At 52.0% G+C, this 12178-nt stretch overlaps 1 protein-coding gene across 5 annotated transcripts; it reads right to left on the bottom strand.

The window, feature by feature from the left end:
• Positions 1-5450: 5450 nt before the first annotated feature.
• Positions 5451-12078, bottom strand: CDK5RAP1 (CDK5 regulatory subunit associated protein 1). 5 transcript variants are annotated; one of them, XM_053958313.1, is made up of 14 exons: positions 11823-12078; positions 11123-11226; positions 10644-10678; positions 10073-10225; positions 9856-9956; positions 9509-9719; positions 8655-8775; positions 8141-8371; positions 7796-7893; positions 7628-7683; positions 7382-7512; positions 6350-6499; positions 5810-5950; positions 5451-5678 (listed from the first exon to the last, which is right to left on the bottom strand). In XM_053958313.1, the coding sequence occupies exons 1-14, from the start codon at positions 12061-12063 to the stop codon at positions 5598-5600; spliced, it is 1854 nt and encodes a 617-aa protein (XP_053814288.1). In that variant the 5' UTR covers positions 12064-12078; the 3' UTR covers positions 5451-5597. The 5 variants fall into 5 exon arrangements, with proteins under 5 accessions (XP_053814288.1, XP_053814289.1, XP_053814290.1 ...); XM_053958314.1 differs by having other exon boundaries at positions 10073-10186; XM_053958315.1 differs by lacking the exon at positions 6350-6499.
• Between the last annotated feature and the right edge of the window lie 100 nt (positions 12079-12178).

Genomic DNA, 12178 nt, shown 5'->3' with positions numbered 1-12178 from the left:
GCCCTGTGGGGACAGCAGCAGCACCTGCACTGCTCTGACCCACCAATATTAATAACAATGGTGCCATGGGGGATGTCCCTGCTGCTGGCACCACCCAGCCCCAGTGTGCCAGGACAGGTGACTCTGGAACAGCTCAGATCTTTGCCAGCTCTGGCTGCAAGGGCACTGATGGGGATTTTCCTGAGACTCCTCTCACCCTGCTGGGTTCCCCTGTGGAGGCTGCTCTGAGCCTCTCCCAGGCTTCTGCACTCAATGACACCTGTCTGCTGTGCAGAGCATGGGATAGGGAAAGCTTTTCCACCAACTGTATAAGGGCTTTTCAAAATGGAGTTTGGATATGAAACTGTGAGAAGAATCTTCCCTTTAATGAAATGTCAGAATTTTCCCCATTTTTAAAGGGAAGCTGGTTTTGTAACTGCCTCCTGTTTGGTTCTGATAGCTTCAACCAAAGTCTTCCACTATTCTTTTTTAAACTTCCTGTAGTTAAATTACAGATGACATTAAAAAAAAAAAAAAGGAAAAAAAAAAAAAAAAAAAAAGAAGGAACAGATTAAAAGACATTAAATAACCCAAAGACAAGGGAGCACCTTGTTTAGTCTCAAAACCCCATAATCAGCCTTACCAAAAGTCCAAAAGTGAATCTTATTTCTGTTCCCATCACTGTCCTCATGGACACAGGAAGGGGAGGAGGACAATCCTTTCTGGCTGTTCATTTTCACAGCAGTGTGCTGAATATTAATCACTCTCAAACCCTCTGCTGGAGGCACTGCTGCAAATTACCCGTCCTGCAGCCGCTCTGTAATTCCTACATGGGAGCCACAGCTGGGGCAGGCAAGGGATCCCGCAATGACCTCACTCTCTAAGTGGCAAACACATCCCTGGCAGTGTCCCTGAACACCCTGACAGCTCCATTAGATGTGCCACTGTGCATCAGGCTGTTGTCATCCCTGTGTTTGCTCTCCAGCAATTGGACACCTTTCTCCTCCTCTTTAATGCAAGAAATAAATGTAGGACAGCGAGGTTGAGATTTGGGTATTTTCAACACTGATGGACTTGGCTTTTGACACCCTTGGAGATACAATGAGAAAGCCCTGCCTTGTCCTTGTGCTGACAGGCCTCCCTGTCCTCAGGCTGGCCACCTTGCTTGTCTCTGTGCTGGTTACCCTGCCTGTCCCCAGGCTGGCAGTACGTCCAGCTCTACGTTCCTGGTGGCAGTGGCAGCTGCCCCAGACTGGCTCCTGGGGAAGGTGGCTCAGACCCAGCAGGAACAGAGCCCCTGGGTAGGGGCCCCCTTGAAAGAATGTGAAATAATTCCCTTTCACATTTCCTAGTGGAAGTTCTGCTGAAGGGGAAGAGCCCCTGTCAGGAACACAAAGCATAGAAAGCAGTCCCGTTTTTCACAGATACAGCTGTCCAAAGGAATTGCAGCACCTTCGCCTCAGGGGAGGCATTTTAATTACTCTATTGACTCGTGCTCCTGAGAGCCCCAGGCATGTCAGAGCTCAGGCTGGGATCAGAGGGATGCAGAGAGACAGGGAGTGAATGCATGACCATCCCTGCCAGCCCCATGCAGCCCCACTGCCACCCCATCACAGTCCCAGTGCCCTGCCCTGCCCACCAAGTGGTGCTGGGCCATTCCATGCTGTCTCTGACCAGCATCAGACCATCTTCATGTCTCTGATCTGTGTCTGACTGTTAAATAACTCAGCAGCAGGGGAAAAAATACTTGAAAAAATATCTGGAAGATATAGAGCCATTAATGAAAAACATCAGAAAATAGATATCAAGTAATGACACCGCGATGAGAGCTTATTAATAGGAAAGGCTAAAGATAAAATTAATTTAAACCTGATGAGACAAGACATCTCATCTTCAGGAGAATGAGAAGTCAATAGTTGTCTGTCAGTAAAGGAAATAAATTGCTCACAAGGGAGGAGGGAAAGCTGCAGGACTGCTGGGCCCCAGAGAGTAGCAGTGTCTGTGACAGACTGTGAGATACCCTCTGAATTCACAAACCCCACAACTCGGAGCTGCCACTCACCACCGGTGCCTCTGTCATTGCCATGCAGGTCACAGCCCAGCAGCGCTCCGGGGAGGCACATGGACATGGAGGGAGGCTGGGGACAGACAGTGACAACCTGGGGAGGCTGCGGAGCAGCTTGGGCTGGTCTGGGGGTGCACCAAGCAATGGCAATGGAGAGCTCGTTACATTTCCAGCACAGCACAGAGCTCACCATTGGCTGCAGAGGAGCCTGCAGGAGCAGCTGTATCTGCCCTGCCAGAACCCAACCACTGCCAGTTTCAGAAAGGAGTGAACTAAAGATAGAATTGGTTTTAGAAATGGAAAACAGTTTTGAAAGTTCTTTATGTTGCATTAATCCCAAAGCTCTGTGCAAAGAGCTGGCTTCAGAAATAGTGATGAAAAGCTGCTAAAGGAAAACTCCCTGGACCCCCAGCCCACAGCAGTCGCAGAGCAGGGAGGAGGACGACGCCTGGAGGAATGGGCTGGCAGGCACATGGAGCCTGTCTGCTGAAGTGAAAAGCCATGAGGAAACAGGAGGAAAGCATTTCCCCTGGCACAGCCTGGCAGGCTGCTGGCATCACTCAGAGGCAATGCCTTGTCACCTGCTACCCCCTCAGCAGAGCGAGGCTCCAACTGACCTAAAGCAAACTGTGCTTACAAGCTTCCATCAGGGAAAACGTCTATCCTTCCCTCCACCAGCACCATGATATGTAGAGGGAACAGAGACTGCAGAGTTCGAGGTGTTCTGGGGGAGGACATGATACACCATGGCCAGCTCTGGCACTGGGAAAAGCCTGAGTGCTCTGCCCAAGCTGCTTCAAAAGTATTGGAGAAGGGAGCAAATTTGGGCAGGCAAGTGTAGGCAGTGATGGGAATCAATTTTGAGGCTGTCCTTAGGCCAATAAAAGCCAGTGCTGAGCAGGGAACAGGGGCTCTATGAGTACCTGCTGCTTGTCTGTCCCTCCACTCCATGAGCACAGCCAAGACCTGAGGACAAACAAGTTTGTTCTCTGGTGGGGGCCTGGAGAACAAACTGGCTCTTGTTCTCCCTGACAGCAACCTTTCTGCCAGGTGAAGCTATTTGTGTGTGCAGGTGATGTCCAGCCTCACCCACACACCCTGCCAGCAGAAAAGAAAGCGCAGGCTGTGATTTACAAAATCCCGGTGTCAGGAGACACCCTCAGGGCATGGCTGCTGTTGGAAAGTAAATGTCATCCCAGCACTTCAGGTCTGTACTGGGAAACCTCATCTGCCAAAAGCCTCCTTAGGTGTTTGCCCATGGGCGTAACTGGGGCAGGACTGACTGTAAGGGCACAACTTCAACCTGCAGAAGGCACAGGTGTACATCAGGGACATGGGAGAGCTGGGAGGGTTCAGGGCTCTCATCCCTGCTCAGGGTGGGAACAGAAACGTGCAAGAACACGAGGTAGGAGCTCAGCTTTCCCAACAGCTGGATTTAGGCAGCAAACCTGACAAGTGACACAGAACCCGCATCCCACCTCCAGGCCTCAAGAAAAACAACACAACAACACATTCCTTCTTCCATGCAGTGCCAAAGGACTGACTCAGCCTCCAAGGTCACTGTAAGCACTTCCTAATGGATGCTTTGCTGCCTTAAAATCTCGGTCTTCATTCCGAGGCCTATAAAAACTAAGGAGGTGAAGCAAATGGTGAGTGCTATGGCTCCCCGGGGAGCCCGTGCAGTGAGCATTATCACCTCCTCATCAAAATGTAAAACCCAGCTCTCCTCCTCATTAGTCTCCCGCTCTTAAAATAATGATTGTAAAATAGCCACAGCTGGCCTCAAAGCAGGATGGAGTGGGGAGGGTACACTGTGGTCTGCATTTCCCACTTGGAATAGATGCTCCTGGGGAGGTCAAAATTAGCAGGGAAAAGTCTGTGTCAGCCCTTTCCAGGGTGCTGGCTTGTCCCAGAATGCCTGGGAATTATGACCTAAAAGATTTGCCACGGGGCAGGTAAACTCAACCACTGCCCAGTGGGCTTGATGAGCCAAGCATGTTGGCCTCAATGCCCATCACCTCTGAGGGCTGTTGCTTAATACATGCTGCTGCTTCCTTTGGGATTTCATCCCAAACTGCTGCCTCCTCCTGAAACCCCCGTGGATCACAAGCTCATCCTCACTGAGCAGCAGAGGTTCAGGCCTTGGTTTGTGAACTTGGGCCAAAGACACTTTCCCATGTGGAAGCAGGAGGGCAGATCAGTCCTGTGTGCCTGTCAGCCCCTCAGAGCCCACACAGACTGTGCTGACTGTGCAGGTTCACTTCTAGGAGAAGGGACTCAGCTGTAAGATAATAAGCAAAATGTATTTGTTTCTTGAAGCCTAATGAATATTCAGTGAACCATGCTGTTTTCAAAGAGAAACAATTATAGCCCAGAAAGAGCTGAGCAGGAGAGGCGGCTTCCAAGCAAAACCCTTTCAGGTTTATTTTAAAATTCTGCAAATTCATGTCATGACTGCCCTGCTACCAGCTGTTCCTTCAAAACTGGTCACTGGCTAGAGCCTTCTACAAGGATTTATTTTAATGACATGATTATCTGTATGAAAAGGGGTGATTCTTTCTCACATCGCAGTTTACTCACAAGTGCAGGTCACAGGTCCTTGTTTGAATTTCACAGAGCAGGCTGGAATGTGACACTGCACAGCCAGGGTCAGCTGCAGGCTGATGAAAACAAGGAACTGTCAGATGCACTTGAAGAACTTACTGGCCATTTAAATCAATACAACCACTTCTCTTGGTAAGCAAAGGGAAGGACATCCATAGATGTTTGGATTACAAAACTGCCGCCCAGGTTTTAAGAGGCCAGAGATGACCCTCAACTAGCAGCCATCTCTTCCCATGCATCCCCCAGGCCTGGAAACAAGGAAATCTTCTCCAGACAAGATCCAATCCTCACCAGTACCAGGGTAAGGCTGCATTCCTTCAGTCCCAGACACAACAGATTCACTGGTGCACATTAAACACCATTTTTCATTCCACAGTCCAGAGCCACATTCCAACACACAAGTGTGGTGTGGGTTCTTGCATCCCCTTTTTAAGCATTTTGCCAATATTTTGAAAGATTTAATCAACTTCTGTTATTTCACTCCTTTCTACCCCTTCACAGTACTCCTGCCATTCTCCAACAGCTACTGGGGCTGTGTTTTGTAGGTACTACCAGCTTTTGCAGCTCCTAAATTCAGCTGAGCTCATAGGAAGGAACTGCTCTGCTCATCCATCTCAGGCTGGGCTGCGCCAGAGAATGTGATCACAGGGAGAGGACAGACCTTCAGCAGTGTGAGGGTGGGACAATCCTCAGGGCAAGTCAAAATACGCAATCTCACAGTACTTGGATTTTGCAAGTTCACACACAGCTTCTACCCCTTTGAACCTGCACGCATCTATGAGGGGTAACTTGGCACCAAAGCAGAAATATATGTGTATTTTACTATTTTATAAATAAATTTTAATATACATATATATCTCCCTGGTTCTACCATATCTCCACCTGACCACACTTCCTTGTTTCTTCATGGAGAATATGTGCTGCTTCCACCCAGGGCAGCAGGGATCCCTCAGTGAGAAGCAGCAGCACGGGACAGGGTGGTCCGGCAGAGCGGAACTCCCCGCAGGGTCTGCGAGCTGGCAGAGGTTACCTGAAAGAAACAGCACAGGTCTTCAGGCACAGAAAGGCTGGGGAGGATCCATTCTAATTTTAGGCTCTTCTGGCAGCAGCTGCCCTAGAGAACAGCACTGTGCACGGAAATGAGCACTGCAGGTAGGTCACCTTCACCATCACATAGTCCCCGGGCTGGGCTCTGCCTGGAGCCCCGCACTTGGCAGCATCCTCCAGCTCGGTGTCGGGGAAGATCACCTTGATGTTGCCGTCGTTCCTCCCGCACAGCTCCGAGGCAGAGCGTTTGCTGGGCTGGAAAGAGGACAGGGAACATTACGTGCATGGCAATTGCTCTGATTCACTGCTGGGCTTTATTGCCTGAGGAATTAATTGAGCACTATTGATGGAATTAAACCCACATTAACCAAGCCCTGGAACAGAGCACTGTGGCTAGAGCTGCTGGGTGACACTCGCACACCAAAGCACAAATTCTGTGCTTGGCCAGAGATACATCCCTAACGGATCCCATTCCCTGTGCTCAGCTCAGTGCTCTGGGAAAGTCAGGCTGTCTGCTTAAGTGTGAAGAAATGGTCTTGGGAGTCCTGGGATTACAAGGGGAAAGTGAGAAGGGAAGGCAGAAGTGGTGACTGCATGCACACCCTCAGAGCCAGCAAGAAAGGAGGAGGACAATTCCATTCCTGGCCCACTCACCCCTTCCACCAGCACCAGCTGGGCCTGTCCCACCAGTGCCGCGTTGGCCCTCGCAGCCTCCTCCCGGAAGGCAGCAATGAGCTGCTCCAGCCGCCGCTTCTTCACATCCGCGGGGACATCGTCCTGCAGCCGGTGATGCGCCCGGGTCTTCTGCACACACAGAGCCAGTGCGGCCCCTCAGCAGCCAGCCCGAGCTCAGAGTCTTGTCTGACCCCAGAGCCTTGTCTGACCCCAGCCAGCTCCACTGCTCTTCCAGCAACAGCTTCCAACATTCCAACAGCATTTCAGTTTGTATCACAAATGAACTATTCCAGTGCCAGCCATGTCCTTGTGCTCCTCATACCTTTCTTTTCCACCTTTTAGGCAGAAGGTCTGATACAGGGCACTGAGTATAAGTGAAATAGTTTTGCAGCTCCTGTGTGGGATATGCCTGTGCCTGTCTGTCCATAGACAGGTAACAGATCCTGCTACTTCTAATCAATGTACTAAATGGTGATCCAAATCCCTTTGCTTCCTTGCATTTCCCAACCTTCTGTCCTCTTCCCTAACAGAATCATGCACTCTGGAAAGCATTGTAATAGAGACTTACCAGCTACCCACTCTTCTCATGGAAATACCTTCTCAAAAATTCACCACTTCCCTCCACACTTGACTGACAGACCCTCATAGCTGGGCTCCAGCCCTGCTCCAACAGCACATTCCTCATCAGCAAATAATGCATTTGCAGCCTCTGCTGACACAGTTACTTCCCTGCAATCACCCTGGAGCATCTGCAGATCCGGGTCACCAAGCAGTTACCAACCCTGACACTCCTACAGAGAAGCTGGAAGCCTCCCAGGCACAACAACAGCTCGTGCAGAACCACATACCCTACAAGTGTTGCCTGGGACAAACGACATCTACCAGTATACCAAGTCTTTTGGAATGATTTTCATCAGCTTTTTAAAGATGTGTTATTGTGAGAAACAGTACTGAGGAGTTTAGGGGACACACCCAGAGATAACAGCCTTCTCCACCACGGCCTGCACTCACCTGTCTCATGCTGTAGGCAAACAGGAAGCCGATGCTGTAGCGGACTTCCCGCAGCAAGGACACTGTCTGCAGGTGATCCTCCTCTGTCTCTCCGCAGAACCCAGCAATGAAATCACTGCTCAAGCTCACTCCTGTAACAGAGACACAGCTGTACGCTTCCCTCATGGAAGACAGGAATGCTGCACTCAGGAAAGGACAGTGAGATGCAGCTGTGCCAAGTTCAGACCAAGCCAAAGGAACACGCACCTGGAATAGAGTCACGCACGTGGTGCACGAGCTCTAAATATGCTTCTCTTGTGTATCTGCAATGAACAACACATGGATTTGCTAACTGGAAACCCACAACATCAGTGAGGAGAAACCAGCAGCCCAAATCAGAGGGCAGGACACAGGGCTCCTTGTGGGGTGACTCACCCTCGCCGCATGGCCTCCAGGATTCGTGTGCTCCCACTTTGGGCTGGGAGGTGCAGCTGTTTGCAGATGTTGTGTCGCTCCTGGATGAGTTGCAGGACCTGTGATAAGTGATCAGGAGATGTCTCAGACAGCTTAACTGTACCTGGGAAGAGTATTCCCTGGTTAAAAGCCAGCAAACTGCAAACCTGCCAGCTTTAGCCCCAACATCCAACTCCCAGGAGCTGCTATTCCCAGTTTAGGAACCCGCATTCTCTTTGTTTGGGAAGGCAGCACAGTCCATACCTCACATTTCAGAGCTGCCTTGCTGCCTGCAAGCAGAGGCCAAGGTGTTTATTTTATACTTGCCTCATCGGGAAAATCCTTGGGGTGTGGAGAGGTGAAACGGATCCGCATTTCTGGATCAATCCTAGAGACCTGGTCCAGCAGGTGCGAGAAGCGCAAACCTCCCGCTTTGGCTTTGTAGACTGTCCTAAAGCCACGGCTGAGGCCCGGGGCAGCCACTGACTGAAACTGCACCTCAGACAGGTCTCGAAAGCTGTTGACATTCTGACCCAAGAGGGTCACTTCTTTCACTCCCTACAAAATAAACAGAGAGAAGGAAATATAACCTGGGCAGGATGGCTGAGCTGCAAGGGCAGCCATGGTTTTATTCCAAGGAGTTCCAACAGAAGCCCTCCCATCCCTGTCTGTCATAGAGTATTACAAGGGGAATCCAAAAGCCACTGGTGGAACCCCACCACAACCTCATCTCTGCAGATAAAGGCAGTGACACTGGTTACAAGTACCACTGAAAACACTGTTACAAGGAACCACCCTTCCTCCCATGGCTTGGGACAGGTGGGAGGAGGCTCTGCCTCACCTGATCCGAGAGCATCCTCACTTCCTGCAGGATGGAGGCGATGGGACGGCTCCTTTCCCGGCCTCGGGTGAAGGGCACGATGCAGTAACTGCACATATTGTCACAGCCCCGCATGATGGACCTGCCGAGAGGTAAAGCACAGGTCACATCCCCCTCCTCCAGAACCATCCACACTGCATCCTGCCCAGGATGAGCACTGCTGCCTGCAGCCAGCTCCACACACAGACCATCCACACTGGATTCAGCTTGCCCTGAGCTAACACCTCCTGATTTTTCATGCACATTTCCAAGAAAGCTAGAAAGAACTAATGAGGCACAAACTGCCACTGCAGCCTGGCAGTGATCAAAGACCCTTCTACATCGCAGTCCTGCAGAGAGCGATACTGTCCTTCCATACGCTACAGCCACACCGAGCAGAGTCTGATTTCATGTCTGACAATGTTATCACCAAAACTAAACAATCAGAAGTTATAATGTGTGGAGCATTAGAAGAAGGAACAGCAGAACGTGGGGCAGGGCACCACAGAAGGCAGGGGATGAGAGAGGCATGGACTTCAGGACAGTGGCACAGAAATCACTCAGTGCAGCATCAGGCTGAGAGTCAGCATTCCCAAAGGAGAGGAAGTCCACAACAGCCAGAGCTCAGAGCATGTTCTCCAGGGCTCAGTCACACAGCAAAGCAACAGCAAATACACACACACACATACTCAGGGAAACTCAGTGCAGCCAGGTTCTGGGAGAATCAGTGCAGTCAGGCACTGCATCTCCTGGGCAGCTGCTGTCACTGATACATCTACTCTGCACAGATTTCCAAACCAGAGCCACAGAAACAAGCACTGGGAAAAGGTACTCACACAAATGCTGTCGTGCCACCTGCACTAGTCTGGACAGGCAGAATGTCAGCATAGGTCTCATCTAGGGACAGCAGGACATTGGCAGCTTGCTGGCCAGACTCTGCCACTGCCAGCAGCCGGGGAAGGTCACGGTAGGCATCAGGGCCTGCCACGACATCGACCAGCTTCTCCCTGTGCAGAATCTCCTCCTTAAGCCTCTCGGCCATGCATCCTGCCAACAAAGGAGAAGGCTCCTCCTGAGGCACTGCCTGCCCTCCGTTCCTGCCCCGCAGCCCTTCCCAGCTGCTTTCAGCCCAGGCAAAGGCGGCTGCTGCCAGTGGGACTCGGGCGATGCAGCCCGGCCGTACCCAGGATCCCGACGCGGAGCGGAGCACGAGCCCGGGGCCGCCGGGCCTTCAGCGCCTTGAGGTGCTGCAGACGGTTCCAGATGGCCTGCTCTGCCTTCTCCCTGGGGAGCCAGGACAACGGGCTATTCCAGCTGCTGCTCTTGCCCAGAGCCCCAGCCTAAGCGGCCCAAGTGCTTTGTGAGGAGGATTCACCTAAAGGCAGGGAATCTAATGGCACCTGGGAGTGCCCTTTGTGGTGCGGGGATTATGTCTTGCCTCTGTCTTATCTGCTAGCACTTTCTTTGCCAGTGGAGAGCATCTGCACTGCAGAGACACTTTAGGGACTAAGCTCCTGGGGAGAAAAAGTGCCTTGGCCGTACTACAAGGTACCCTGCAAGTGACAATGAGCATTTGGTGTCTTCTGCATTCAGACAAAACAAGGAAAGTTCCCTTTATATCAACTTGCCCATAAAAATATTTCTCACATTTTTTAAGTACAGACATTGTACTAGAGAGTTGCTTCAAGAGAAGATAGAATATTTAAAAATAAAATCATTAATTGTGCAAGTCTCTCACTACCCATGGCATATACACAGAGATGACACTACCAAAGAACTTCTCACTACCCAGAGAAGCAATTAGTAGCACAATTAATGTTGTAAATCATAGCACCAGCCAGCTCTACCCTAAACTAAAGAGCCAGTTTCACACCTGCACACTCCTTTCCTCATGCAACACTTTTATCGCCTTGGTTTTCAAATGGTAATTCCTTAAAAACTGTCCCAAACCAGTGACAAACATCTCCTTACCTCACGGAACAGGTGACAAGAAGAACCACATCTGCCTAAATCAAAAGCAACAAAAAGAAAAGAATCTATAAAAAGCAAACAATAAGTTCTCATGCCCTGCCCAGGTAACCTGAAGAGGTAGACTATAAAGCTCACTTAACTCAGGGAAAAAGACCTGCCTGAGTACACAGCAGGTTTTAACAAAAAGAGTTGTGAGAAAGAAACAGAAGACAAGCACAGTCTTCACTAAATGGTAAAAGTAAACCCAAAGATGAGACAGGAGGATCCTGCTGTGTCTAATCCCTCTCCAACTGAGCTGGAGCCCAGTAGTTTAAAGAAAAAAGACAACCCACAGCTTTCTAGCACACTTGTTAAGCAGTTTCCTTCACAGAACTCAGACTGCAAAACTCATAACATCCCACAGGGCTGCACTCCAGAGAAAAGCTGGGACTTGCATGCACAGCCAGGGCTCCAGGAGAGCTGCCAAGGTGCTGCCTTACCTCCTCCAGCTCCTTTGTCCTGGCATAGCCATTCTTCTGCAGGATGGCCCAGACGATCTCGGTGTCACTGACGTTCATCTGGCAGCCGTAGGTCTCCAGGTACACTGCAACAAAGGCCGTGTGACGCAGGAGCCTGCTCAGCTCCCACCCACCACCCCTCCCATGCCCTCCTCTGCGGGAACAAGCCCTCAACCCCACCACCGGAGTCAGGGAAGCAGCACAAAAGCTGCCTGCACCTGCAGCTCACAAAGGATAAACTGAAGGGCAGGCTCTGGGAAACCTTGTGCTCTGCAACACGGCAGGGCTGGGCTGTGACCAGCAGCAGCTGTGTCCTTACTGAAATACAACACTCAGGGCAACGAACATCACCCCGCCAGGGCACCACAGCCCCTCAGGGGCTGCCACAGCCCCACTGACAGCCCGGCACACACTGCGGGCAGGTGCCAGAACTGCTCTCTGCCCAGCTCCATGGTGGAAGAACACACACGGCTTTGCAGCCAAGGACTAAACTCCTTCTAGCGTCAAAACCCCCTCAGGCCCCCAAAAGCTCCCAGAAAACCCATTTTCCCCACTGTGCTCCGATGCTGCACTGAAGCACCATTATCTGCACCGGCCTTACGGCTGCCCTTGACCCGGCAGGGAGGCCACAGCAGCGGGGTTCGGCGGACCCCAACAGTTCCGGCCCCGAAGACTCACAGACCTTTCGGGGCCCCGGGGGCAGAGCCCGGCTCAGGCGGCAGCTCGGGCGACGGCCTCGGCTGCCCCGCGGCAGCTGCCCTCAGGAAGTGCCGCAGGTCTGGCCCCGCGGGCAGCGCGAAGCCGCGCCCCACCGGCCGCTGTCCCGACCCGCGGCGCGCCCTGCGGGCGACCCCAGTACGGGGGACGGCCCCGGGCGGGCGGAGCAGCCCCGCCGCCCGCAGCGCACGGGCCCCGGGCAGCATGGCCGCGGCCGGGGGGGCGCTTTGGGTGACGGACCGGCGGCTAAGGACGGATCGGCACGGCCGTGCGCCTACAATGCGGCCCCGCCGCTGCCTCCGCCCCTCGGCGCCGCGTTCC

The sequence above is a fragment of the Vidua chalybeata genome, chromosome 17, assembly GCF_026979565.1.
Source record: "Vidua chalybeata isolate OUT-0048 chromosome 17, bVidCha1 merged haplotype, whole genome shotgun sequence".
NCBI classification, from domain to species: Eukaryota; Metazoa; Chordata; class Aves; order Passeriformes; family Viduidae; genus Vidua; species Vidua chalybeata.
The sequence above is the reverse complement of the archived record's forward strand: the minus strand, read 5'-3'. Positions and strand labels throughout refer to the sequence as shown.

Excerpts from the sequence above, each read along its gene's own strand:
- CDK5RAP1 (XM_053958313.1), bottom strand. The coding sequence starts at position 12,063 with ATGCTGCCCGGGGCCCGTGCGCTGCGGGCGGCGGGGCTGCTCCGCCCG. Across the intron at positions 8,776-9,508 it reads GGTGGCACGACAGCATTTGT|GTCCATCATGCGGGGCTGTG; the intron begins GTGAGTACCTTT and ends ACCTCTCGGCAG. Across the intron at positions 5,679-5,809 it reads GGGACTATGTGATGGTGAAG|GTAACCTCTGCCAGCTCGCA; the intron begins GTGACCTACCTG and ends TGTTTCTTTCAG.